The 25,455-nt window shown below is 44.2% G+C and overlaps 1 protein-coding gene and 1 pseudogene across 16 annotated transcripts in view; one reads left to right on the top strand and one right to left on the bottom strand.

Moving 5' to 3' along the window:
• Positions 1–25,217, top strand: part of LOC126926236 (uncharacterized) — a 420,584-nt gene extending 395,367 nt beyond the window's left edge. For 15 of the 16 annotated variants that reach the window (XM_050742484.1, XM_050742482.1, XM_050742480.1 and 12 more), the window contains one exon: positions 16,653–25,217. In XM_050742484.1, the coding sequence (XP_050598441.1) occupies positions 16,653–17,903 (1,251 nt within the window). In that variant the 3' untranslated portion in view covers positions 17,904–25,217. Of the gene's footprint in view, positions 1–16,424; positions 16,567–16,652 lie in introns of those variants that run through there. The other variant, XM_050742495.1, reaches the window with a different exon arrangement.
• LOC126926246 (uncharacterized) lies at positions 8,679–15,804 on the bottom strand (annotated as a pseudogene).
• Positions 25,218–25,455: the final 238 nt, after the last annotated feature.

The raw sequence follows: 25,455 nt of genomic DNA, 5'->3' as shown, positions 1-25,455 counted from the left end.
TGTCGTTCTTCGCGCTCTCGCCGCTATTATGTAATCGCGATCCTGACTCGCACAACAGCGCATTCCTCGCTCTTGGCTAGTCGCTTCTCTTCGAAGGCTTTTTTGCATACTTGTATCCATCTTTTTCGTAGAATTCCGCTGCTCTCCTATGAGCAGCCGCGTGCAACGAGCGATAGCCAACTTGATACCTGTATCGATCTTCCTCGTAGAATTTTCCTCGTTTCCTACGACCAGCCGTTGTTTCCAAAATTTCCAATCGCCGCTCGATAAGCTTCCCGATCTTGCCAGATGTTTCGTACGAACGGTGTGCAAAAAGTTTGTACAGTCGCGAGATTTCTAACGGTGCCATCGCATTGTCTCCTCGTCATTATCAATCGTTTCCTGTTAACAGTAATGGCAAGGTCGGGAAAAATTGGTTTCCGCTCGCCGAGGACGTCCTGTACGCGTTGACCTGCTGTCGTCAGTCGTAGGAAAAGTAGTCAGGCAGCCAGGCAGACAAGCATGGCACGGTCGTTGGTTCGCCCAATGAGGGGGATTTCTCCGTTGTCGCTTGGACGAGTCAGACAAAAGGAACCCGGACCAATAGTCGACTGGCGACCCTTCGCCGTATAAAAGGTTCCAACCCTCGTTTGCCTGCCGAGGGTATATCCAGGCTGGCTTATCCCAAATCCAGCAATACAGGCCAAAAATAGCTCCTATGGGACTCCGAGGGACTAAGGGAAAAGCTTGGGCCCCCGACATGACGCGTCCCATTTCGTAGTTTTTCCGTGAAACTGTACGATCATTGTTAAACGTGTTCCCTTTTCTACTTTCCTTTTTCTACGATTAACCGGCAACGTCTTGGGTTTCGCGCTCCGACGGAGCAGGTGAAATTTTTTGTTTTTTGGTTTGTCTTTGCTCGAGTATTTATTCGAGTATATAATCGAGTATATAAAGTGCGCGCGTACCGAGCGAAAATTCAAAGTCGATTTTCTCGAAAACAAAGCCTCGAACGAAAAATTTGTATTCTATATTTTCGACTTCTTTTTTCGCGTAGAATCACCCCCTTTCCGCTGTTAAGGAGTTAGACGAAGAACGGTAGCTACTTTAGACAGAGGCGAGTATTCCAGCGGAATAACGGAGGATCACGAAAGAAACGTAGGTCGATTGTTGATGTTAGAGAAATTTCGCTTTCGTCAGATTCCACGAAGGTATAGTCATTGTTTGTACCTCGATGACGCGTCCCGTTACATTCAGTTCTTCGTTACTTTATGACGAATACGTGACTGGTCATGGTGTTTGATTCCTGGAGCCCACGTCGCTGTTCGTCGTTTCTGCTGGCTCATTATGTTTGCCGCAACTGCAATAATTCCGTACGATATTCGGCACAAACATCGACTTACAAAATTCGTGACACACTGTTGGCAGAGAAAACCTCGCTACCGTTTCCTTCCGCAAACCGCCCGATCTTATCTACACGGTAGCAAGCTCATAAACCCCGACCTCTCCGACAGCCAAAGCAATTAGGCCATTCTTCCGAAAAATTCCGTCTGCTTTCTTCGACCGATCGATTGTTCCTACGAAGCGATAGAAACGGGCTTCTGTAGGAAGCCTCGTACTTGCTTCTCACAATCGGCGTCATTCATCCTGCATATTATCAACGCGGATCGAATTTCAGCTCGATCGTTTGTCCATTTGATTTTCCACGATCCTCGAGAAATATCATAGATACGCGGGGATATCGATCCCAATGAGATGGCTTCCTCGAGCTGTTGTCTTTAAATCTATTTCGCCGAAAGATCGAAACGAGAACTTCCTCGTAGCTTCCTCGAAACTCTAGGAATTTGCTAACGATAGAAGAATCAGGATCGAGTGGAAAGTGGACGAAACAAGGCAGGGTTAAAGACCTCGTAGGAATCGGCTTAGCGAGATTGCCAAGATCGCCGGTCATCGGAAATAAAACGAAAACATTGCGCTCAAATTATCGATCGTTTACACCGGCATACAGCAACAGGGAGACGAACGTTTTGCACTTTGAGAGTCACTGGCCGCGTAGCTCAACCGAAGGGTATCCGCTCAAAGGGAAAGACGAAGATTTCCCCGATGCGGCCCAACGTCCGACCCTCGTCATTCGACAACGTTGAGCCCCTGGCCAGGGCTCGGCTTTCTACCTGGACCCAGGTACCATGAATCGAGGACGTACCCTCATTGGTAGACACATTTCTTTAGGAATTTTGCCTGGGTAAAGAAAGGAAGGGCTCCTCCTGAGACGAGCCGAATCATAAATTCTAACGCGATTAACAACAGTTTATTGACCCTCTATCAACAACCTCTATACTCATATTTGGTGCAATTATAGACCAGGCTGAGGAATTTGTATATTGACGAACCCCCGCAATTAATTTTACGAGTGTAAGAAAACACAAATCCCATTCGGCAGAAAATTCCATGTAAAAGAAGTTGGGCGTCTATCGCGCGCTTAAAAAAGGAAAGGGGCTTCCCGGACAACCGAATGTCATACACGACGATCACTACGGGGACGTAGAACGCTATCTGGCGAGGAGCTCGCGCCACGTAATCGTAGAAACGGTTAAGAAACGACCCGGTCAACAGGTTAGGGCATTAAAGATCCTTAGCTCGGCTGGAACTGAAACGAGATGGATTCTTAATGAATCCGAGAATCGCGGCCGGGGTTTAGAAGTGGCCGAAGACGGGGATGGTGCAGAGTCGTGTACTCGATTAATATTAAACGTGGCTGGTCAAGCAACAGGTCCGATCAAGAGACCCGAGCAAGTACGTACATTCGCTGGATCCAGATTTCCGTGCGGCGGGACATTGCATAACGTCTCTTTATCGAGCTCGTTTAGCCAGCAAAGATATACGACGTAGAACAGATAAGTGATATGACTCAAACTGAATTAAGAAGCCTATCTTATCGGCGGACGGGTATTCGTTGACTTTCGTCACTTGCCTTTTGCACCGATCAATTCCGTTTCCTCTTGGCAGCTTGGCAGGAGCTGTAGTCTCGTGCTCGCGATGCTCGCAACTCGGGACAATGGCGTTGCAACGCGATCATCGATGTATTCTCGCCGCTTGGCGAAGCAAGGTGAATCGATCGAAGGGATCAGGTGCTTCTCGATCGTCGTAAATGGAATTCTCGTCGGTGTACACGGTGTTTCCTCGCGCGAAACATGCACGCTCCCCCACGGTACCTGTTCCCAATCCTCGCGATAACACAGTTCCGTGAAATCCTAATAACACCGATTAACGCGTAATCTTTATTCGGCTGTGTCGGCCAGCATCGCGGCTGATGATGTTCTTCTATGCAACGATAGAAGGCAAACGATACCCCGGAAATTACGTACTTTGGGCGAAATTCGAGCTAGAGGGTCGTCACGTGCTCCGTACAGGGGTATATCTTCAACGCAGAGGACCCTTGGATGGACGATTTGAACTTTTAGATCGGCAGGACGCGATGTTGAGGTCTCTTCTCGTAATCCACGGTAAGAAGCAACAGTTTTCGTCGTCCCTTCTCCGCTTGGAAAAATCTCGTTTCCTTAGACGAAACTCGACGTTGACCCTCGGCGGGAACAAAAGCGGGTCGTTCGCGTCCAAAAACCTAACATCTTCCGCTCTTCTACGTCCTCGGGGAAAGCTCGCGCGATACCTCCACCGCGTTGCGGATACTCGTCGCAGGAAACAAGGAAGAGCCAATGATAAACGCTCGTCGTTGACTTATCCGTGGCTTGCCCGTTCGAAGGACCGCGGATATTTTGCGAGTAGATGTAATGGCGCGGGGAAGACCGCAGGAACCGTAAGACGTGTTTCTTTCAGCATGTTGCCGCGACCCTTCTAACAGTAACGCTCATGATTTATATTTACAACACTCTGTTGCAACTCGTACGCGTGGCCCGTACTCGGAGGATTCGTCACGCGAAACCTACCTGTTCGCCACTCGACTCGAACGCACCTTGCGACCGTCCCACTCGTCAGCGACCGTGTGCTCGCGAACTCGGCACACGAGAGAGACGCACGTGTATTATTTAGCGTGGCCGGCGGAGGCACCTGCCACGTCGTAACCATCCTGTTCCCTTCTTCTTTCACTGTCCTACGATGGCCACCTCGTAAACTCGAGCCAACGCGCCCACTCGTCACCGCGAACAGGTTCCGAACCGTACGTCGCGCTTCCTCTTTCGCCACTCTCGCGGAACTCGCCCATCTCTCGCTCCGTCTAATTATTATCATCAGGTCGATCGCGTACTTCGCACCTGTGCGAATCAGCCCGCGCTCCGAGCAATCCGATTCTTATGCACGTGCTCTCGCTTCGTTTCAGTTACGAACCAGTTACGTAATCTCGTTCCGCGCGTCCCATGCGCTCGCGCTTTTACCCCTTTCACGCCTTCGCGTGCTCCTATATAAACTTGGTGTCATCCAAACATACGGCCGGTAAACTTGGCGTCATCTAAACACACAGCCAGTGGCAGTTCTAACCCTTCAGGGGCCCGAAGCTAATGACTATTTTGAGCGCGAGAGTTAAGACCGAAATGTCGCAAGGTCTAGCCAGGTTGATGTTTGTCAGATCAATAGGAAATGTACGTTTACGTCTGCCGGTCCTTTGGCTCATCGGAGTACGATGTTCACTTAGGCGAACGCTAACTTTGCTTTGTAGCAGCGAAGATACGAACGATGCATACTCCTGTCTCATTTTCTCCGTCTATCGAATTAAATAGGCTTCCGTCGTGTTTCCAGGGAAATTTAATAATTTCCAAACTAGGGGCCGAAGTAACGAGATAATCGAAGAAACGCCGCACTATATCTCGTTGACTAAATTGATAATTTAAAAATATGATAAATTAGCGAATATTGGAAACAATGTTAAGCGTGCCATTATTGGAATATTTACAACGAAAAGTCCAGCGTTAGGAAATCGCTAACGTCGCAGGCGAAAGAAAAACTCGTAACGCTGGACAAGTTTGCTTAATCGTCTTATGTTTCGAGGCGCCAGGATCTCGGCTTTACTCTGTTACTACGAACGACCCGTCGGGTACCCCGGGGGCCATTCATAAAAATTCGTCGCAGCTCGCAACGAAATTCTCGATACCTTCAACGCGCGTGATCCTGCAAACTTCGTTCGTTCGAATTCGCAGACAGAACGAGGATCAAGCGTCATCGAAGCCGATAAATATTATTAACAAGAAGCAACATGGTCGACGATTTTTTAATCCTAACCGACGAAGCCATAATATTTTAACGTTCCTTATCTGACATTCTCATTCTCCTACACGTTTATTTTTTATTTGTTAGAATATTTGCTATCAATTCTCGTTGAGAATGTTCAGTAACTTCATTTGGCGTGATACAATGACGTGGTTTGTAATAGTTCATGTCGTTGGTTCTAGTAGGATCTAAGGATTTCATCTAAAGGGTATTTTCTTTTTAGTCCGCGGATCTGGTCCGTTGTATCAGGTAGTTGGGTGACTAATAGGTTGTTGTTGTATCCGCTTCTGGACTTGTACATTTCATCTTTGAGGTCGCTGATTGTTTCGTTGGTAACATACCAGGCTGCATTTATTAGGGATCTTAGCGTTTTCTATTGGAAGCATTGGAGTATTTCAATGTTGCAATTACTCGCTGTTCCCCATAGTTGGATTCCGTAGGTCCAGACAGGTTCTATTACGGTCTTATAGAGCGTAATTTTGTTTTGTCGGCCAATGAGCGAATACAATTTTTTGAGTTTGTCCCTGAGTTGCTCCCATTTGAGACGCGTTGTTTCCACGTTAATCTCCTGTCCAGAGTCATGCCCAGGTATCTCACCCTACGCGTTTATAACGCACTAATCATTAAATAGCCTAATTATTCGTCTATCTATGTCCATTCATCGTAGATGTAACTGTAGACACTGATCCAAAGAGAAGAGACGAGAATGGCGCATCGGGGACGTTGTTTGCCTCGCCTGGCGATTTCCATCGATCGAAATCGTGATCCGCGACGATAATGGATCGAACGATGCGTCGCGCTGTGTGCACGTGTAAGCAGGAAGATGCTGAGCGTAAAAAGGCCGGAGGGGTGAAAAAAGTGCATGAGAAAGGGAGGGAGCTCCCACACACAAGGGTGCCGGCCGTTGTCTGCCATATGGCCCCTCTTTTTTTAACCATCCCTGTACGGCTTTCTTCCCACACGACAAAGGTAGCCACCCGCGTGTGCGTGCACGTGTGTGTTTACAGCTGTACGCGCGGCTCCCGTAGTTACAGGCTTCCTCGAAAGCGAACAACCTCTTTTTTCCCTTCCTCTTTTTTATTTTTTCTTTTGTTCGCGCTATAAGTTGTAACAAAAGTGAGCAACCAGCGAGAGTGCGTGGCGTCAGGTGAAATCGCTCTCCGTGCGCACGTACACGCGTCTCTCTATCGTATCTCTGTCTATCGTCTTCTCGCGGCGATAGACCATTTTGTCCGGATACTTTGCACCGAAGGGATAGGAATAGTTTAACGTTTGTAGTAATTTCGACCGGAGGGTTTCGTTGAAAATTGCAATTTCTGCTTTTAGACACCGGGTTCAACGCTTCGATTTCTATTTTTGCCGGTCGAGGGGATTGTGCGGTTTCCGCGGGGCGACGGAGAGGAGGATAGGTATGCAATGGAATAGTTTTACCGATTTAAATGAAGTTCCGCGAGTTGCAGCTCGGTTTCCAACAGATTTATCGGAACTCGTTTCCCCGTGCTATCGAAATCCAGCGATCCTGTCTGTCTTTCGACCCAAGTATACGCCGTCTTTAAATATATTCGTAACCGGGCAAAAGCCATACGATTTTCACCAGTCACTCTCGGAATTAATCCCGATTAATCCCAACGCGCGTACGTGACGGTAATTTTACAAATTACCAACAGTTCGACGCCGCCAGTCTCGCTTATCGACCATGCGTTTGTCTAACTCGCTGCTCGAACAGCCAATTTGCTAGCAACCTTTCGGATATTGTTTCGCGTCCAGACGGAAAGAGGTGGGTGCTTTTCTTCCAACGAGCCAATAACATTGGCAACAACCGACTCGAAACAAAATGCCTTTCGAACGTGATGTAGATTCGTAGCGAATATCCTTAACAGTAACGAACCACTGCGCTCTTTCGTATAATCGTATGTCTTCCTTTCTCTTTCAGTAAATACAATAGAAGCGTTATAGCTTCCCTACTGCCCCTCATTATCCCAAAGTTAGGCTTGCATGTTTTGTCCCGCAATAAGCGTTACCCAAAGGCTAATTGTCCATACAGGTGGTGTTTATGTTCCGTTCTCAAAGAAACAGACGAAAGGTACAAGCTCAAAGAGGAGTTATTGTACCGATGCATCATCAGGTGCATCAAACTCTGCATGCTGATTCGAATATGTTTACGTTGGCGTTTAATCCCTCTCCGGCGACATGTTCTCCGAGAGAGCAGTTGCTGGCTATTTCGTCCAATGGGAAACTTCTTCTCGCGCTTTTCCTCGACGTTTCTCTCTTGAAATTCTCCCGCCTCGTTTCTCACTTTTTCCTTCAACTCTTCGTCTTCTCCGCGCACGCTCGTCCGCCGCTAATTGCGGCCAATCCGCGCAGCTTCGTATCTTCCTCGGACCTGCAGGCGAGGCTACGTGTATTTATTCGACGAGACGAAAATCGGAAAACATAAAAAGGAAGAAAAGGGTGACAGTTTGTAGCGTCTAGCCGGAGCTGCTCCGTTCGAATCTCTCCTTCCGTTTAATTAGCAGCCAGATTCCTCGACGAAGGCCAGATGAAGGGTGCTGAAATATCGTTTCTTCGCTCTTCGTCTCTTTATTTCGACGTTGGTAGGGGCGACGTTAAGAAGCCAACTACATTTCCCTTTCTACGCTCTGCTCCCCCGTGCTTCTTCCAATTTTCCATCCCCCGTCCGCCCCCTCTTATTCTCTCTTTTTCTCCCGACGATTCCGAGTGCTCGGGGTGCCGGACCCTTCGTTTAGGGCACCGCAGATGCCGCGCGCCCCACTAGATTACGTGCCGTTGGTTCTCAACCTTCTGCCCCGCGCAACGTAAACCTAACAGACGACACATTTATTTCCATCCACTTTTATTTCCATCGAATTGCCCGAGCTGTCTCCGATCCGAAATTTCAATGACCAAACGCGGACCGAGGAGTTTTACGCGCTCGCAGGAAGTTGATAAGTGGAACAATCACAACGAACGCGTGTAATACGAAAATACCTAAAACGTCCAACGTATGGAGCTTCCCGTAATACTCGGCAAAGCAATCTTTCACCAGGGTTCTACCTTTCTAGACGCGCGTGAATTTGCACGAAAGTCCACGGTCTGGTCATTGCTATTGAGAGTCGAAAGTACCAGGGCGAACGGCGTACGCAGAATTCGCGAAAATGTATAAAATACTCGGAATAGTCTGGGAGTATTTAGCGGTTCGAATGGATCGTCGTTTAGGTTCTCTTTGTTTAATTCTGTTTAGAACCTCTGCGGTCTGGTCGTCCAAGTATGAAATAGGAAACTTTTGCAATCCTTAAATTCGCAGCTACGAGAGTACTTTAACGATATTCCTGACGCCTTTCCGCTGGCAATATCAAGCGTGGTGATGTTTGAATAAGTTTGATCGATGCCACAGTGCGAGCCTTTCTCTCTATTCTTCTGCAACTGGATACTTTGGCTATTCTAGCCGCTCATCTTCGCAAATTTAAATCGCACCAAGTATAATTCTACGTACGTACAATTTTATTAATATACGTATAATTTATATCCTACGTTCTTTGGTACACTTTACTTTGGTACATCAAGAAGTTAGGAAACGGAGGAACTGAACACAGATGGTAGACAATTCCTAGAACGGTGTTCCCTGGATAACAGTCGCGTGCCTCGAAAGTACGCGAGCAATACCGCGTTACCCTCCATCCATCGTCTACTTTCCAAAGAGGAAATTCTCCTGCTTACCACTGTACTCTATCCAATATTCTTTCGCTTCTCCAGATGTTGGAAGAGCCCTAACGATAAACTCACGGAATAATGATTAAGTATTTGAAATTGAACGAGGGAGGGCGAAGCTGGGCCGATGGAAATGACAAAACCCTTTTTTATCTTTACCTTGGTAGGTAAAGTTGCCCAAGTGGTGGGATACAGGCCGTGCAAAGTTAGTTCGTAACGAGCGAACGATACGTCGAATCGAACGAAGGAGAACGAAGATAGGGGCCAATGAGAATGATAAAACGCTTCGATCGTTTCAATTTCGAATCGGTAGATACGACATCGTAATTAAGAGGGAGGCAAGATATCGCGAATAGCCTATGGTGTTTTTCTGTTATACGACGCGGTATTAGCAAGGGGTAGTGAGAACCGCTTGCAAGCAGGGAAAGCGGCAACCCTCCCTTTTCGGAGACCTTCCTTTATTCATCCCCTAATGTAGGACCAGCGCGCGCGTACGTTCTCCTCTCGCTGTCACGACCACGGTATATAGGCTAGTGTATTTATCGTGAAAGTTGTACATGCAGCGTATATACGTTTATATCGTACAAAGGATACGCGGGGTACAAGACTCGCAGGACTCGTCCGTGTACGTGTGCACGTCGGCGCGCGCGATAAATGCATCGCGTGTTTGTGCGTACGACGTACAAACACCCATAAGCGCGCACCGCTCGTATTTTCGCCGTTGCAAATGTTGCAGCGCGCGCCGTGAAACTGGGTCAACAATCGCGGGACTATTCTTCGGGGGCGACGTTTTTCGTTTAGCTACGATGCCGATGCTCCTTTCTTCGGAAAAATTTCAGACGAAGATGAAGCGCTCGAATCGTTGTTCCAGTTGAGACATTTAGCCACGTCCGAAGCACGCTGTAACAATAATTTTCGCATGAAAATTCGAAGCTACTGACATCCCTTTGAGTCTATCCCAAAGCATTTTTTTAATCGGAAGATATATTCATATGCAAATACCCGTACGTCTTACGCTTCATTCAAATTGCTATTTTTCTATAAATCTCACATATACGTGCGTATATTTCAACAGAGAGCTACATATACGTACCTTGTTTGAGATTTTTCTATGCAAGTTTCTTAATATTATCCTGCATTGTACTTCACCACGATTATTCCCGTTATATGTACTCGATCATTGAATGTACACGATATAGTGCTACTTCAAGTACAACGCTCAATGGTAATTGTAGGAAAATTTGCATTTAGAGGGTGATGGACAGATGAGCGAGTAGATCGACATCTATCGGTGCAGACACGCATCAAAGGTAGTTTTCACCCTTTGTCCCCCTTTGTCGACCCTCTCCATTATCAATGAATCGGGCACGTGGCCCCGAGCATAAAATGTACGTACGATCATGTTCGCCGAGGATAACGCTTATTCATCGTACTTTTCGGCCATCTACAATAAACGTCCTGTAGATTCCAGATCGCTGCTTCTCGTATTTCTTTCTCTCATTTAAAGGTCGTAAACTGACCCCCTGTCGTGGCCTGTTTCGCTCTAGTCTGGTCGCGATATACGCTGGCTTTCGGTTTTTCGGTTGGCCGGCACGCGAACGGCTATACAATTTCGGTCTTCTGTTCTCTGCTATCGATTTTCGATCGTCTTATTTAAACGCGTCGTCGTTTTCGAATTGCAGCGTTGACTCGATTATCCTTTGACGAATCGTAACGATAGCGTAAAAATATATTGATCGCGTTTTGTAACATATTCTTTCCAGCCTTCGGAACGCTCTCGCTTCTGTATAATTGTCCCTTTTCATGCTCTCTTTATATCTATCGATAATACGATGTGACAGTTTTTCAATGGTCATTTCTTTACAATTACGATAATTGTAAAAATATATCGCAAGAATAATTAGCAATTTAAAGTCAAAGTAATGAAACGTCATTTTTATTCTGTCCGATCATTTCGTTTTATGCTTTCTGTTATATTAATTAATATATATATGACGCAGCGATCAGTTCGTCTTTGTTTTTTAATAATTATTATTATTATTAAAGGTAAAGATTTACAACATTTGTTTCTTCAGTCCGAATTTAAGTTCTTCCATGGTTGATTATTTCCTGAAAACATCCGACTACTTTAAGATAGTTTCAATATACTATTCTATCCAAAGTACATAGACGAGCATATAAAAATAAAACTAGCATGCAGCATACACGTAGCGAAACATAAAAGTCAAATCTGGATGCAACGCGTAAAACGTACTAGATATTTAAATCCGTTTCAAAGCTATCGGATTTCTTAAATTTTGTTTACATATCGATAAAACGAAAAATTCAAATCTCACGCTTTGCCATCTCCAAATTCTATAGAGCAAACTAAAAAAGAAGAAAATTTTCTAATTTCAGAAACGGCAGGCCTGACAATCTCAGGTTTTTCAAAGTTTACGACGATGAGCGCGATTTACGAGTCCTTGAAACCTAAGTCTAACTGGCTTGCTCCCCGACAATCTTATCCGTTCGACGAGATAGCGTACCGCTAATCTGCCGCGGACTTTACACCGTTAAAGCTAGCTAGCGCTCAGACAGCTTCCAGGATCGTACGCGCGAAACTCGAAGTCGAATTCGAAGAAACGTCGCCGCTCGGCAAAGATGTTGCGCCATATCGCGAAACGAAATTCGACGATTGCATAATTCATGGTTGAAACGAGGAACATTCTGGATTTCGAAAAATTTTTTGGTACAGTCAGATTCGACGAATGACTCGACCGAGACGAACAAAGTCATTCCGAGCAGAGTTTACTCTCACGGCGAAGATATATTACGATTTTTCCCTTTCTTTTTATCGCTGAAATACTATTAGATAATTTTATACTGTGCGAGCTGCGAATAATTTGTTCATAAATGTACAGTACCGTAAATGTGTCAGATTTAGATTGTTAGAATGTAATTTCTAATATAATTCAAATTTTTTGAATAATTTGCTCGACTGCACTGATCGTGGAAAATTATCCAGAATATCATACCTATAAATAATACAGCACGTCATTGATAAATGGACGGATAAAGAGTAGACAATATCTGGCGATAATATTATTCGTTGAAGAAACGTGAAAGCTACTCGTCAATTCTATACGAAAAACGAAAATCTTTTATCCAAGGATACGCTCGCTGGTTTCTCATTTATTTAAATATTCCCGACGGAATTGCGTTCGATAATCATAACACGGCAAGCTATATCGTACGCGTTGTTATTTCTTGGCCCGATACCGTGGTGCGCGACGTCGTTGTCGAGCTGTTTTTCGTAGTTGGCGATCTCGCCGGCAGGCGTCGCGTCGCTCGAGTCCCCTTTCGAAAATAACACACGGCCGGTTGACGTCATGTTGTCATGACTGCCGACCGCCGGCACCAACGTCGCCTCGATGTGTCGTTCTTCTGATGGCCGAGCAGCGTAGAAATTTCGCAGCAACGCGACTCCATTACATTTATCCACTATGCAATTTTGAATACGAGGCGAAGCAAAATTACGATGCTTCTGCGATGCATCGCGTGACGATCATTTTTTAAACCGATACTCCTTCGACAAAACATAAAGATAATATACTGCGAACTTATTTTACGCCTCGACTTTGCTCGTATCATTATCTCTTCCCTTTTTTCTTCCTCCTTCCACGTTTGAACTTTTAATGTATTCAATCGTATTTCGTTCTTTCCGCGCGCTCCTTCGAAACGATTACCGAGTCTATTGCATTTCTCGTTGGTACGATCGAGTTATTGACCTAACCTCCAAAGAAGCAGAGCAATCGACTATTTTCCGCCGCTAAATATGCAAAGCTAATATCGTGCCGAAAATTCTGGAGCATTTGAATTCAAAAATGCATTCAAGTATTCGATCTTACAGTATCATCGTCCCAATGTATTTGTATATGTCTAGCACGCACACATATAACTTAGGAATGTACGACGCCACACACTGACTGGTTTTATCTACGGGGCTCCGAGTGGCTTGAGCGGGGCTTCGTGTGTGTTCGTTCTTTGGCTGACTAGATAGCTTTGACTCGTGTAGCAAACATTACCTCATCGTCAGGCATAGCCGGATCCACAACAAACCTCCTCTACTTTTGATTCTTCTCTGGTTCTGTGCTTGCTCGCTGGTCGTAGCAAATCAAATGGAGTAGAACTCATTCAAAGTAAACGTATTTGTCAATCTGTTATTCAAATTACAGACACGTGTCAATTACTGCATATACGTATGTCGAAAGAAATTTCTTTATTTCCTCTATTGAAAGGAATTATTTTTACCTTTGTTTACGTTATCCATTATTCATATTTTCATTTTTCCAATCTTTTTTACATGCCAAGTGGAATTTCGCTTGATTTTACAAAGAGTGACGCAAAAGCTGACTTTATTAATCTTCTCATGCGTATGCTTTAGCCAGTCTAGATAGGCTTCACGCGGTGAACATTATCTTATTGCGAGCACAGTCGTCATGAATCTTTTCTAGTTCTGGTACTTCTCTCACGTTTATTCCATTGACCTACATTCCTGACGATAAAACAGGAATTGGAGCAAATTTGTTTATAGAAACTCTGTCATCAAACTTTCTGTGTAATTTGTCGACATAATGACACGTATTTAACGATAATTAGTCGCAGGGATACTGTTATAAAATTCGATAAATTATTTCCATTCTTCACTCAAGTTAAACGTAATTTAACAAATTTGATAATTTATTTGTTTTCGAGTTTCTTGATAAGTCGCTTAATAATAAAAATATTATAACAGGTTATGATATTAGGCGATATACGCTATTTTGAACGTACTTTTATCTGATTAACCTCGAAATAACTTCTCTCTGCGAGTTAATTACGGAATTCACTGGTAGATGGCATTCGTGTGAAAAAAATTCAACGTTATTTAATAAAAGTAAAAAAGCTGTTTCGAATACGAATAAAAGACGGGCAAGTGTGTTTGTAATTTTATAAAATTTTAGTAAAAAAATATTTTCGTTTCAAACACGTTCGGTATATTTTACAATCCAAAGCAATTTTCATTGACGCGATCGAATTATTTGAAATAGTTGCATTGGAAAAATTTCAAAGAAGAGATATGAAACGAATGAAAGTAATTTCCCGCCACTTACCCTCGGAAATCAGTGGCACGGTTCTCTAACTCAGATGAGGCTCAAAAGATTCTTCAGTTGCGAAAGTGAGCCGCGCGAACCGCAACCCTTAAATATTTCGTGAGGGGAAAAGAGAGTGGGATGAGGATGCTTCTTGACTTTGATTTATGGGCAGTTAAGAGCCGTGCATTTCTACCACACACAGTTAATCCGTTACGCGGTAACTCCCCGCAGCAACCACCCGGTGGCCGTCTTGATTCAACAAGTGCCCGGACCATGTTTCGCAAACATTGTTTGTAAGGACGTTGGTCGAATTCTTGAGCGCGTTCACTGAAATCTTCATCTCAAACGTTTCAATTAATGCGACCTAACGTAACTTAAGAAGATACAAAATCTACTGGCGACCTGAATAACACGGCTGATAAAGTAGAAATTCGCAAATAAAACATTCAGATTGGAAATTCGTCATCTTTCTTTTTTTTTTTTGCGCTCTTCTATCAATGAAATGAATTACTGTGTTTCAAAAAAAAAAAAAAAAGTGATAGCACAAGAATTCCGAATATATTATATCATAAAATACATATTGTTGTTAGCGTGACAAATAAGGATATTGGAAAAAGCATTGATCGACAAAGCGAGAATTACTTTCCTGAGAAAAATCACGTTTTCACCGTGATGGAAGGCGAAATCAAGCTTGCGGATACGAATCCGTCATTGTTTTCCCCGCGATTCCGTGAATCGTCTCTCGGAGAGCTCCGGGACTGGTCGACCCTGTTGGAAGGAGAACCTTCGCGAGCGAGTCGTATTCCAAGTAGGCCGCCGCGGCGGATGTACACTGTCGAGTCGAGATTGAGTCGTTGGCTGCTGTTGCTGCCGCCGCTGTACTAACTAGTTACTTCTAGAAATCTATAAATCGTTTCTAAGAAAGCCTGCCTTTCTTCTTCTCAAGGGTTCTTGATGATGAAGTTATTTTAATGAAAGGTAATTTAATTTCTTGTACCGATAACATCATAATCGAAAAAGATATATTTAAGTTCTTCGTACTATTCCAAATTTCCATTCTTTCTATACTATTAATCGAAAGTTTCATTAAAGAAAACGTTGAATTGCATTATTTACTTTATCATAACCACGGATATATATCATGGGCGCGCAGTATCGTCTCTGATGGCATTGCTCGTTTCCTCGGAACTTTTTTTCCCCTCCTTTTGTCACCGTTGTTCTTGCCAGTTGCACACGCGGCTCGTCGTATTGGCCGAACAACATAACGCATCGATTATCTGTTAAATGACGTTCACGCCACCGAGCATCCCCTACCCATAGGTCAGCTCTTCGTGACTTCCATTCCCTCCATTTCTGTTTTTGCTTTTTTATTTTTTCTGAAATCAAACGTCATGTGCAGACCACGTGGATCCGACAAAATGACGAACGTGTCGCTAGTGACATCCCACGGCAATACGTTCAACTAACTGCGCTGTCAGCGATTCTCAACCACATCCACGTGATTTTTATCTCTCGAGTTTTTCGCGTCGCTCTCTTTGCCCCTTTGGTAGACTTGCTTCAGTAAGCAAAAGTTGAGGGAGGGAGAGGCGATTAAGTAAGTAAATACTTACTTTCACCCGTACAGTCGTTAAATCGGATGTGCACGGATATAAATCATCGATGCTACGTGCTTTATCATTTTGTTTGGGGTTTCGTCGCATGGGTCGATCAAGTTTCTCATAGTTGGTATCACTGTGGATCATACACAAGATATTTATTTATATATGTGTAAGCTCTATGTATATACGTATTTTAGTTTCATAAAAAAAGAAAGTAATAGAAAATATTTAATTTTTATAAAATTACAGTAGAAATATGGTAATATTACGCGTAAGACTTGGTATTAGAGATATAGGAATATCACTAATCAACCTCAAAATTGAAAATAATTTCGCTTTGATAAATTTAATATGTTACTATATATGTACCTTTGAACGGATATGAAACGAAGGAAAAGGAAAACAAAGACGGAGGGAAAGATAAAATGAAGAGGAGTATTTCACAAGGGGCCCGCATGCTTGCTGATTGAACCCATGAGTAACAACACTCCCCTGTCCCCTTCGCCATTTGTGGCCCCCTTCTCTTCCATACCCACTCGATCATCCATTCCAACGATGACTTCTTCCAGGCTAGGGTAGGGAGATGTCTGACGTCATTCTCCAACGTCTGTCAGCGAGCCGACCCTCTGAGTCATGCAGTCATGTCGTTTTGCCTACACTCTTGTTTGTAACCGAGTATCGAGACTGAGCAAGGTCTTTCGCGATCATGTCACTAAGTTGTTATGGAGGGAAAATCCCTAGCCTATTCGAACTTTTCCCCGTTCGTAAAAACTTCGACGTCCTATTTTTGTTTCCCATATATAACAAAAACTTCAATTCTTAATGAATTGTCTCTATCTAATTTCATATTTCTTCTGATAAACGAATAATATCATCGTTTCTTGTCGTTACCTGTATAATTTTACAACGCTTATGTTCTAATAAATATCGAACTGCCAGAAAAGGGAGACGTATGAAAATATATTATATTATTTTAAAGTATATAAAAACGAATCTATACAGAGAGACTAATGTCACATAACTTATCTATTTTTAGAGTTGTGCAATGATGGGTCTGCAGGCCACGGCAGGAAAACGTAAACTGGAGGGAGGTGTGGGCTGCATGGAGTTCGACATGGATATGGGCGAGAGCCCATCGAAGTTAGGCCGGGTGGAGGGTAGTTGGTGGGCGATGGAGGATAGTTACACGCCCCCGCTGAGTCAAACGCCGGCTTCTTATTACGATATGGAAGTGAGTTCGCCCTGCCTGCAGACAAATCCTTGTCAACCGACATCGGCAAGTCAGCAGCAACAGCAACAACATCAGGCGGCACAGCAACAGCAGCAGCAACAGCCGCAGTCGTCGACGCCAACGTCAGCGCCACCGCCGTCTACGGTGGCGCACCTGCACCATCATCCGCAGCACTACTATCATCATCAGCGCGGACCTAGCAGCCCGGTCGGTAACAACGGTTACAGCCAACTGTCGAGGCCTCAGCCGCAGTGGGGCGCACCTCATCATTACGAGCCGCCAACGATACGGCGAGAAGAAAATGGAAAGAGTTATTTGGAGCTTGGTTCTAGTTATCGAGCGAACGAGAGGTGCTGCGAAGGTTCGAGGTCAAGCTGGTGTCGACGAGGCAGAGCGTGTTACAGACAAAGGCGACTAGCCGTTTTAAATATTTCGATGTGCAAGCTGGCGAGGTATCGCCAATTTCCGGATCCGAGCCTTCATCGATCGGTTCTCATCTGCAATACACTGAGGCATCTAGAACGCGAGATGGAGAGGGACAGAAGTCCGCCGCCCATGGAGCCGGTTATACCGGCACCGATTGCTCAACTTCAACCTCCTGAGCAGGGCAGGTTAACACCGTTCCCGATGCCACCAACGTCTTCGAACGAGACAGACGTCGATTCCGGCATCGGCGATAGCGACGACAGCCGTTCCATCAATTGGGGCAGCGTGCTGTCTCTCTCGAGTCAATCGCCGCTGGATCCATTGAACAACAACGAGTTACTGGATGTCGATATCGGCCCAGATCTAGATTTAGACTTCATGCCTGGATGGAAGCTGACGCCCCTGTCCGCGGACGATATCCTTAGAAGTACGACGGCGCAGGAACAGCAGCATCATCAGCATCAACAACATCATCATCATCAACAGCAGCAACAGCAGCAGCAGCAGCAGCAGCAACATCTGGCTCCAGCTAGCGGCAGCTGCGCTAGTAGCAATGTCGGAAACGCCTGCAACGTCAGCACTGGCAGTAGCAGTAGTACGCACGAATCGTTAATGTGCGTTGGATCATAGCCCCCGATTTTGACGTCGATGAGTCATCTCATCGATTTTTACCCGCTGATGCCGCAGAGTAAATAAAAACAAAAAGTGACAAAAAAAAAAAAAAAAATAACAAACGCGGCAACAAACTCGCAAAGAACCACAAATCGCAGAAACGAGGTAACTCGCCCGCCTCTCCGATATGTGCGACGCCTGGTCGGCGATTCTCCAGGAGGTCTTCTTTTTCTTATTTATTACCGTTCGTGTCAATTACGCACCGATCGATTATCTCGGTTACATTCTACTTGTAGCATACCGATAACCAGCATGGGTGGTCTACCGATTGTAGGGAAGAGAGAAAGAGAGAGAGAGAGAGATAGACATAGAGATAAAGATAAATAAAGAGAGAAAGGGTACGCGTCGCGTTACCCTGTGTTCGCAGGTGCAGCCGCCACGGAATTCATGGCCCATCGGCAGTGCTTCAAATGCGAAGCAACCAGAGGTGATTACAATTTATAAACCGACGAGTAAACTCGATCTCGCCTTGTTCCAATTATCCACTACGATTATACTTTATCAGGTTTTCATTTCGAATCATTCGAATTAATCGAGACCGTTTTATGAAACTGTTTACTTCGAAAGTTTTCTACTTTATATACATGTACGCGTTTGAATGTACGAATTACATTGGAAAAATTCGAGTTTTCATGCGATGGAACAACGCGAGGTCGGGTCCTCTCATTCGGTCATCAACAAACCACCTCGAAACGAGCATGGCTATACTATATCGAAACGATGTGTTTTTGCAGCTGCACCTGCGAATTCAGCGGCGCATATCAGTTCCCGAGTCGCTCGAAATGTCGTCACCGGCGGCACGTCAGACACGAAAGAGCGAGAATAGCGTGATAGAGTAAAACAGAAAAAAAGAAAGAAAGAGAATAGTGAGAGAGCGAAAGAAAGCGAATGAGAGAGCGACAGGGAAAAGAGATGTAGAGAGAAAGAGTTGGAAAAGTCTCAGAGCTTTCAATGTTCACGCCCCCGGGCCGGCGATAGGACAAGTACAGAGGATCGGTGGTAACCTTCTCTTCGGCTCCTTAAAACAACGACGATAAAGCGGCACGAAACCCCGACAGAGACCTACGTATGCACACAGAATATAATCTAATTGTTACATTCGATAGAAAAGTGTCCTTCTCTTCTTTCTACCGTATTAACTCTCGCTATTTTTGTTTCTCTTGTTTTTGGTAACATCGGCACAGCGTGATACGCGTATATCGCTCGCCTAGCCGGCTGACGTTGAGAACTCTTCGGCGACGTCCGGCGTCGTTCGCGACAGCCAATCGAAATGGGGAGTGTCCATCATCATCGATCGATGTTTTCTCTTTGGATTAGAAAGACTATCCAGCCGACGATTAAATTAATGTCATACACTCTGACACACTAACGATACACTTACACGCGTAAGACATAACCGCCGTGGCCTATATCGTACACTGATACACGTACACGCACCACATGTACACGCCGTATACGCTCATATACACGTACATAGATACTATACTATATGTACATCAGGAGAGAGAGAGAGAGAGAGAGAGAGAGAGAGAGAGAGAGAGAGAGAGAGAGAGAGAGAGAGAGAGAGAAAGAGATATACAGGTTCGTACACGGAAAAGTCGATATGGTGCTAGGACGATCACACCCTGGTGCTTAATTCTGTACACACAGAGACACATGTGCGTAAGTTCGCACGGATCGCCTGCAGTCTTCGTTAAGAAGTCTAGATACGTCCTGACGTCGTGAACAGGACACACCGTGATCCAACGTATTTTCATCAGGATTCTTCGTACGAGTTATACGAAACTGTTTGGCTTGGGCACCTTGAAGGACGTACGAACACTGGATGAAAATACGTTGGATGGAGACGCGTAACTGTGTTCTGGCGCACGATGCTAACAAATGTACCTGCATTTTAGAGATCGGGATAAATGTTGGGTCGCTTCGTGTCGTCGCGCGGAGGCCACTGCGCGCCACTGATCTCTCGTTAATAATTATGTACTATAATACTATTGTAAAATAGAGAGTGGCCGACGAGCAGTGAACGAAGGCGACCAATGATTCATTTGGAACGGTGTGAAACGGTGGGGTTATTAAGCGAGGAGATGAAAAAGGTAGAAAGAAAACGAAAGAAAAGAGTAAAATAAAGTAAAATAAAACTCGACGATATGTACTTCGCGAAGAGGAACGGCGATCCGCGCGCGATCTCGTCCTCAACGTCCACTAACTGAAACCCAGCAGAGCAGCTATACTTAAATCGAAGATAAGCAAATGTGTAAAGCAAATCTATGAACAAGCGACAAAGCGAATATAAGAAAAAGTAATTTATAAATCGACTGATTTACCTTGCGAGATAGCGGACAAAGAAAGAAAGAAGACGGAAGAAGATTCAAGTAACGAAGAAAAGGAAGCTCTAGCCGGCAACGTTTCGTCACACGAATTCATTTATACTGTAATTAATTGAGTGTTAAGCCGACGATGATGTATACACTTACACGCGACACGTACCGTTACAGCAAACTCATACGTACACGCGCCAACACTTCTGTACGACACAAATGGACACGTCTATACACGAGACACCCTAGATACTTGGATGTATATAGAGGTACGACACTACGTGCTAAGCGTAATAATGATTAATACGAACCGTTTTCAGTTTTTCGTTCCTCTTCCGATAATCGTTTCTTTCTTTCGTTTTCCATCATTCTCCATCATCGTATTACCAATTTCGAATCTTTTTCTGGCTCTCGCGCGTTTCATCGACGCCTTTCTCCGCTCGATTCGACGCCGTTATCCCGCGTTGCTTTCCGCTACGCTAATCGCCTCGCCTCTATCCGTTTCGTTCATTCGTTCCTCGCTTATTTCCTACGAAGAAAACAACGAGTAATATTACTTGAACGGCGCGCAGAATCTAGGAGAAGAACGCGTACGCGTGCATCGATCTCGAGCGGTTCGCGAACTTTCCTCGAAACGGCCAATGAGAACATCGTTCTTCCTGGTCGTCGTACACGGCGATGTTTGATCGAACGTTTTGTACATTCACAACTGTTTATACTGTGATCGCATTGTAAATATCATCGGAAAAACGAATATCGTTCGTAATAGAAAAAAAAAAAAGAAAAATTGTGCACGAATGAAAGGAGTCGTTGGAACCAAAAAGTTGAATAAAGACTGCGACGTTTAGTTTACGACGAAGAGCGATAGAAAGTAACATTTTGCGATCAAACGTCGGTCAGTAGATGTAAAGGTGGAAGAAGAGACGTGTTCTCGTGGCTTGTCGCGTCTCTTAGGATTCCGAATCGCTCGAGCTCTACCATCCTATCTACGACCGCGCTGAAGGTGTTAAAACGCGAGAAACACATATGTACATGACACACAGACACACAGGCATACAGAAACAGATGCACACACGGATGAAGCGCGCGTTGCGCGAGATTACGCTCGGTGCGTATGTGCGGCGGAGCGTTTTCAGGGAGACGATCGGTGTTGTTTTCTTGCATGGTGTACCAATCGGAACTGGCGTGAACGCACGCGTGACGTACGTACGCGAGATACATGAACGTGTGCTACATTGTTGAAAAATTCGTCCATCGCGTTGATGCATCTTTCCAAATACGTAACATGCCTTTCCGTGTTTTGCGATCGCAAGCGCTACCTCATCGGCTTGGTGTTCCGTGACGAGCAGGACGCCTTACAATTTCACTTTCGATACACGCTGTACTCGCCGATAAAACAAAATTTCAGCCGATCTACCGGATAGATGCGAGAAACGGGCGTTGACTGACGTATCGAATTTCGTTAATACGAAGAAGAGAACCGCGCACTGGTTACGCGTACGCGAACAAAATACTCATGCCTCTCGATCGCAACATTTTGTATCCCGTTCGGTCGAGTCGATCGTTTAACGGAATGCCAAGCACCGCGTTACGCGACACTAGACTCGCTTCTCGAGAGCGAAAGAAGCGAAAAAGGAAAAAAAGAAGAAAAAAAGGAACTCGGGAGGCGACAAAATAATTTCGTATTTTTTACACGGAGCATCGCTGCGCTCGTACGCGACATTAAGTTACACGCGATTACACACACAGTACATGTACACGTAACGAAGACTCGGTACCGATGGAGCGACTGCGAGTTCGGCGTTTGAGAATGGCGAGCGTGTTGAAGAGCGAAAGAGGACGCGAGTTTTTCTTTTCCTTTCCGTTTCTCTTCTCTCTCCTTTTTTTCTTTCTTTTTTTCTTTTTTCAAGTCGTGGATCACGTGACGCAGCTTAGGGAAAAGGAAAAAGCGTGACCGTGCGAGAGAACGACGATACGAGTTCTAAATGCACGTATGTTTCGACGAGTGCGTGTTAATGTTAGAACGCGTTAAAAAGAAAACGATAAAAAAAGATGAATGATATAAAATGGGTGCGCGAGGAACACCTTCTTCCGATGGCAGGTGCAAGTAAAAAGAAACGAGCAACCGAGAAGGAGAAGACGTGGAGGAAAGGGAGGACGAAAGGTGAAAAGTTGTAAATAGTATAAATAGTACACGCGCAGAAGTACGTTTAAGCGAAAATAAAAGATGATATAATAGGTATAATGTGAAGAAAAATATACACATATAAGATATTATTATATATTATATATAAATAAGAAGTATATATATAAGATTATTATGTATATTTACCGTGGTAAATGATATACAAAAGCGGTGACGGGGACTCGCGCAATCTCGTTGTCGTGTTCGGATGATGTTGCTGTGATTCGCGGCTGGCCCACGCAACGATTTCCTGTTCAAATTCATTTCTGCTCGTAAGACGCATATCCCGCCAGACATCTCGTTCTCTTTTTCTAACCGCACACACGAAAAAACACCACCACTCCGTTCTTGTCATCCGTATTCTACCATACGATACATGCTCTTCCAGATTGTTTTCACGTGTGTACGCATCCAATGTGGATGATCGCGTTCGATCGTCGTACGCATGTCGCCGCGAATTCTTTCTTCTCTCATCGTCCGTCGATCTTTCCCCTTTCCGTTTCTCGTCACTCGTCGCGTTTAACAGTGATCAGTCGCGCGTAACGTATATAACAACAGCTAGGTACGGACAAGAATGCAGAGCCGATAGTCCCGGCAATGTTGCGTTTCTTCGCTCCTTACGAGGCACAGAAGTTGCATCGTTCTCTGCTTCTTCGAATTTATTTATGTATACACGGTGGGCTGGTTGTAGAGCGTTTAGTACCGGGCTTTCTGTGCGCCTGTTCGTTGTTAGCATGAAAGGGAAAAGAAAAAAGAAAGAGAAATACATACGTTTTTGTTATATCGTCATTATTATTATTATTATTATTATTATTATTATTATTATTATTAATATTATTATTATTAATATTATTATTATTATTTTAAATATTAATAAATGTAAATTTTATATTGTCCTACGAAGAGTTAATGGAATTGGGCTGTCGCGAAGACGTACGATTTAAGTTCCTATTACCACGATATCTAACGAAGAATTAATTAAAAGAGCAATCTACACGATTAGAACGAACGAGTAAAACGCAGTGGAGCGACAGCAGCGTTCTCGTGTGGGCCGCCTTGCGAACGCAACGTCCTCGAATCCTCCTATTTCTTTTCTTGTTTTTTCTTTCTTGTGCGATCACTATTATTATTATTATTATTATTATTATTATTATTATTATTATTATTTTTATTCTTATTCTTATTATTATTATTTTTATTATCATTACTATTACTATTACCATTACTATTATTATTATTATTATTATCATTAGCGTTAATACCATTAATATTATTGATACTATCAACGATCGATCGTTTCTACCGAACGCCTTAACCGAACGCGAAAAGAGAACGGTCATTTCCTTTCTTTCGGACGAAACGCGAACGAACGAGGCTGTAGGACGCCGCGGCCAGCGTGTGAAAAGCAAAATGATAGTCGACGAAAAAATGAGAAAAAAAATGAAAAAAGAGGGCGACAGAGGGGAAAGAAGCAGAAACGAGGACGGGTGACGGCAAGCCAGAGAGCCTAGATCTCTAACGGATCTCCGAGACTTTACGAGAGTCCCGCCGTGACCGCAAACCTAGGACACGAGGAAAGAACACACAACACTGTACATTGTAAATAGTAGCGCGGAGAAGACGGTTACAGAGAAAGACAGAGTTAATTAATTAAAAGATAAATGAAGGATAAGATGAGATGAGAGAACGAGCGAGCGAACGAGAGAGAGAGAGAGAGAGAGAGAGAGAGAGAGAGAGAGGAAAAAATGAAGAAAAAGATGAATTGGCGCCGGGCGCGTGAAGCGAATGCACGTTCCCGAGGGATGTTCGATTCTAAGGCGAATACAGTATGTAGGAAATTTTAAAAAGAGAGGAAACGATGGAAATGCGGTGAAACCGTTTTCCGGTATCGGATGCGATTTTCCATGGCGAAAATGCTCTTTCGTCGATTGCTCGAAATTAACTAGCGCCGTTAATCGCCTGAAATCGATGCATCCCGATGGGAGTACGTTCGCCATACGAGCCGCGTGTGCGGCCACTTTAATAGAGCTAGGACAAATTTTAAGATGCACGGTCGTGTATCTGAGAGACGTGCGCCGATCACTCGAACTGTCTTTCGTATCGTGTCGCAAGACTGCGTCTAAAATTAAAAAAAAGAAAAAGCAAGTGGGGAAAAAGAGGGAGAGAGAGAAAAGAAAAAGGGAAAGTCGAGCTAACGTCAAACAAACGGAAACACGAGAAGAAAACATACACGCTTTAGGGAAAATAAAAGCAAAGTAGAAAAGAGAGAAAGCGAGGCAATAGTTGCGCGTTTCACGCGGTTAGTGGGAAACGGAGCGCGAGGACGAAGGACAACAGGATCCTTGATACAAGCCGCGTCCGCGATTCGTTACTTTGCACGCGTGCTTTCCAATTAGCATGAGAACAAAGGAAAATGAAAGGAAAAATGTCATGGAAAGCACGAATCGCAATTACTCTAGTCCTAAGTGGTCGGCGCGTGCACGATGCGAAGAATCGCACGGTTCTCGAGTGGTTGGACACGTTGTGTATCTTTTCTTTTTTCTTCGTTCGTTTCTCGTATTTTGTTTTAAAAAGTTGTGTCGTTGTATCGCGTACCGTTTTACCAAAATATCGAGCAGCAATGAATCAGCAGCAACAGAAAAAGAATGCAAACAACAAATTGCGGCGCAAAAAACGATTAACCTGAAGAGAAGTAAGAGGATAACGCACGATATGGACAACAACAACAAAAACTATCAAAAACAATAAAGAGTATTATTCTATATATAATTATGTGTTATATTTTACAATCCTTAAAATCCCCTACTATCCAGCCGTTTTCAAACACTACCGTTTCTCCCCATTTTAAAGACGAGCAATTTAACCCATATTTTATAACTGTATGAGATATCTAACATTATTGTTATTTATAATCGTATCAACTGCTCGAAGTCATTAACCAATCTAACATTATTATTTTACGATAATACAGTGAAAAAGTGTTCAGCACGTGAAAAATACAAATAAA

This window comes from Bombus affinis, chromosome 17 (assembly GCF_024516045.1).
Source record: "Bombus affinis isolate iyBomAffi1 chromosome 17, iyBomAffi1.2, whole genome shotgun sequence".
Lineage (NCBI taxonomy): Eukaryota > Metazoa > Arthropoda > Insecta > Hymenoptera > Apidae > Bombus > Bombus affinis.
The sequence above is the reverse complement of the archived record's forward strand: the minus strand, read 5'-3'. Positions and strand labels throughout refer to the sequence as shown.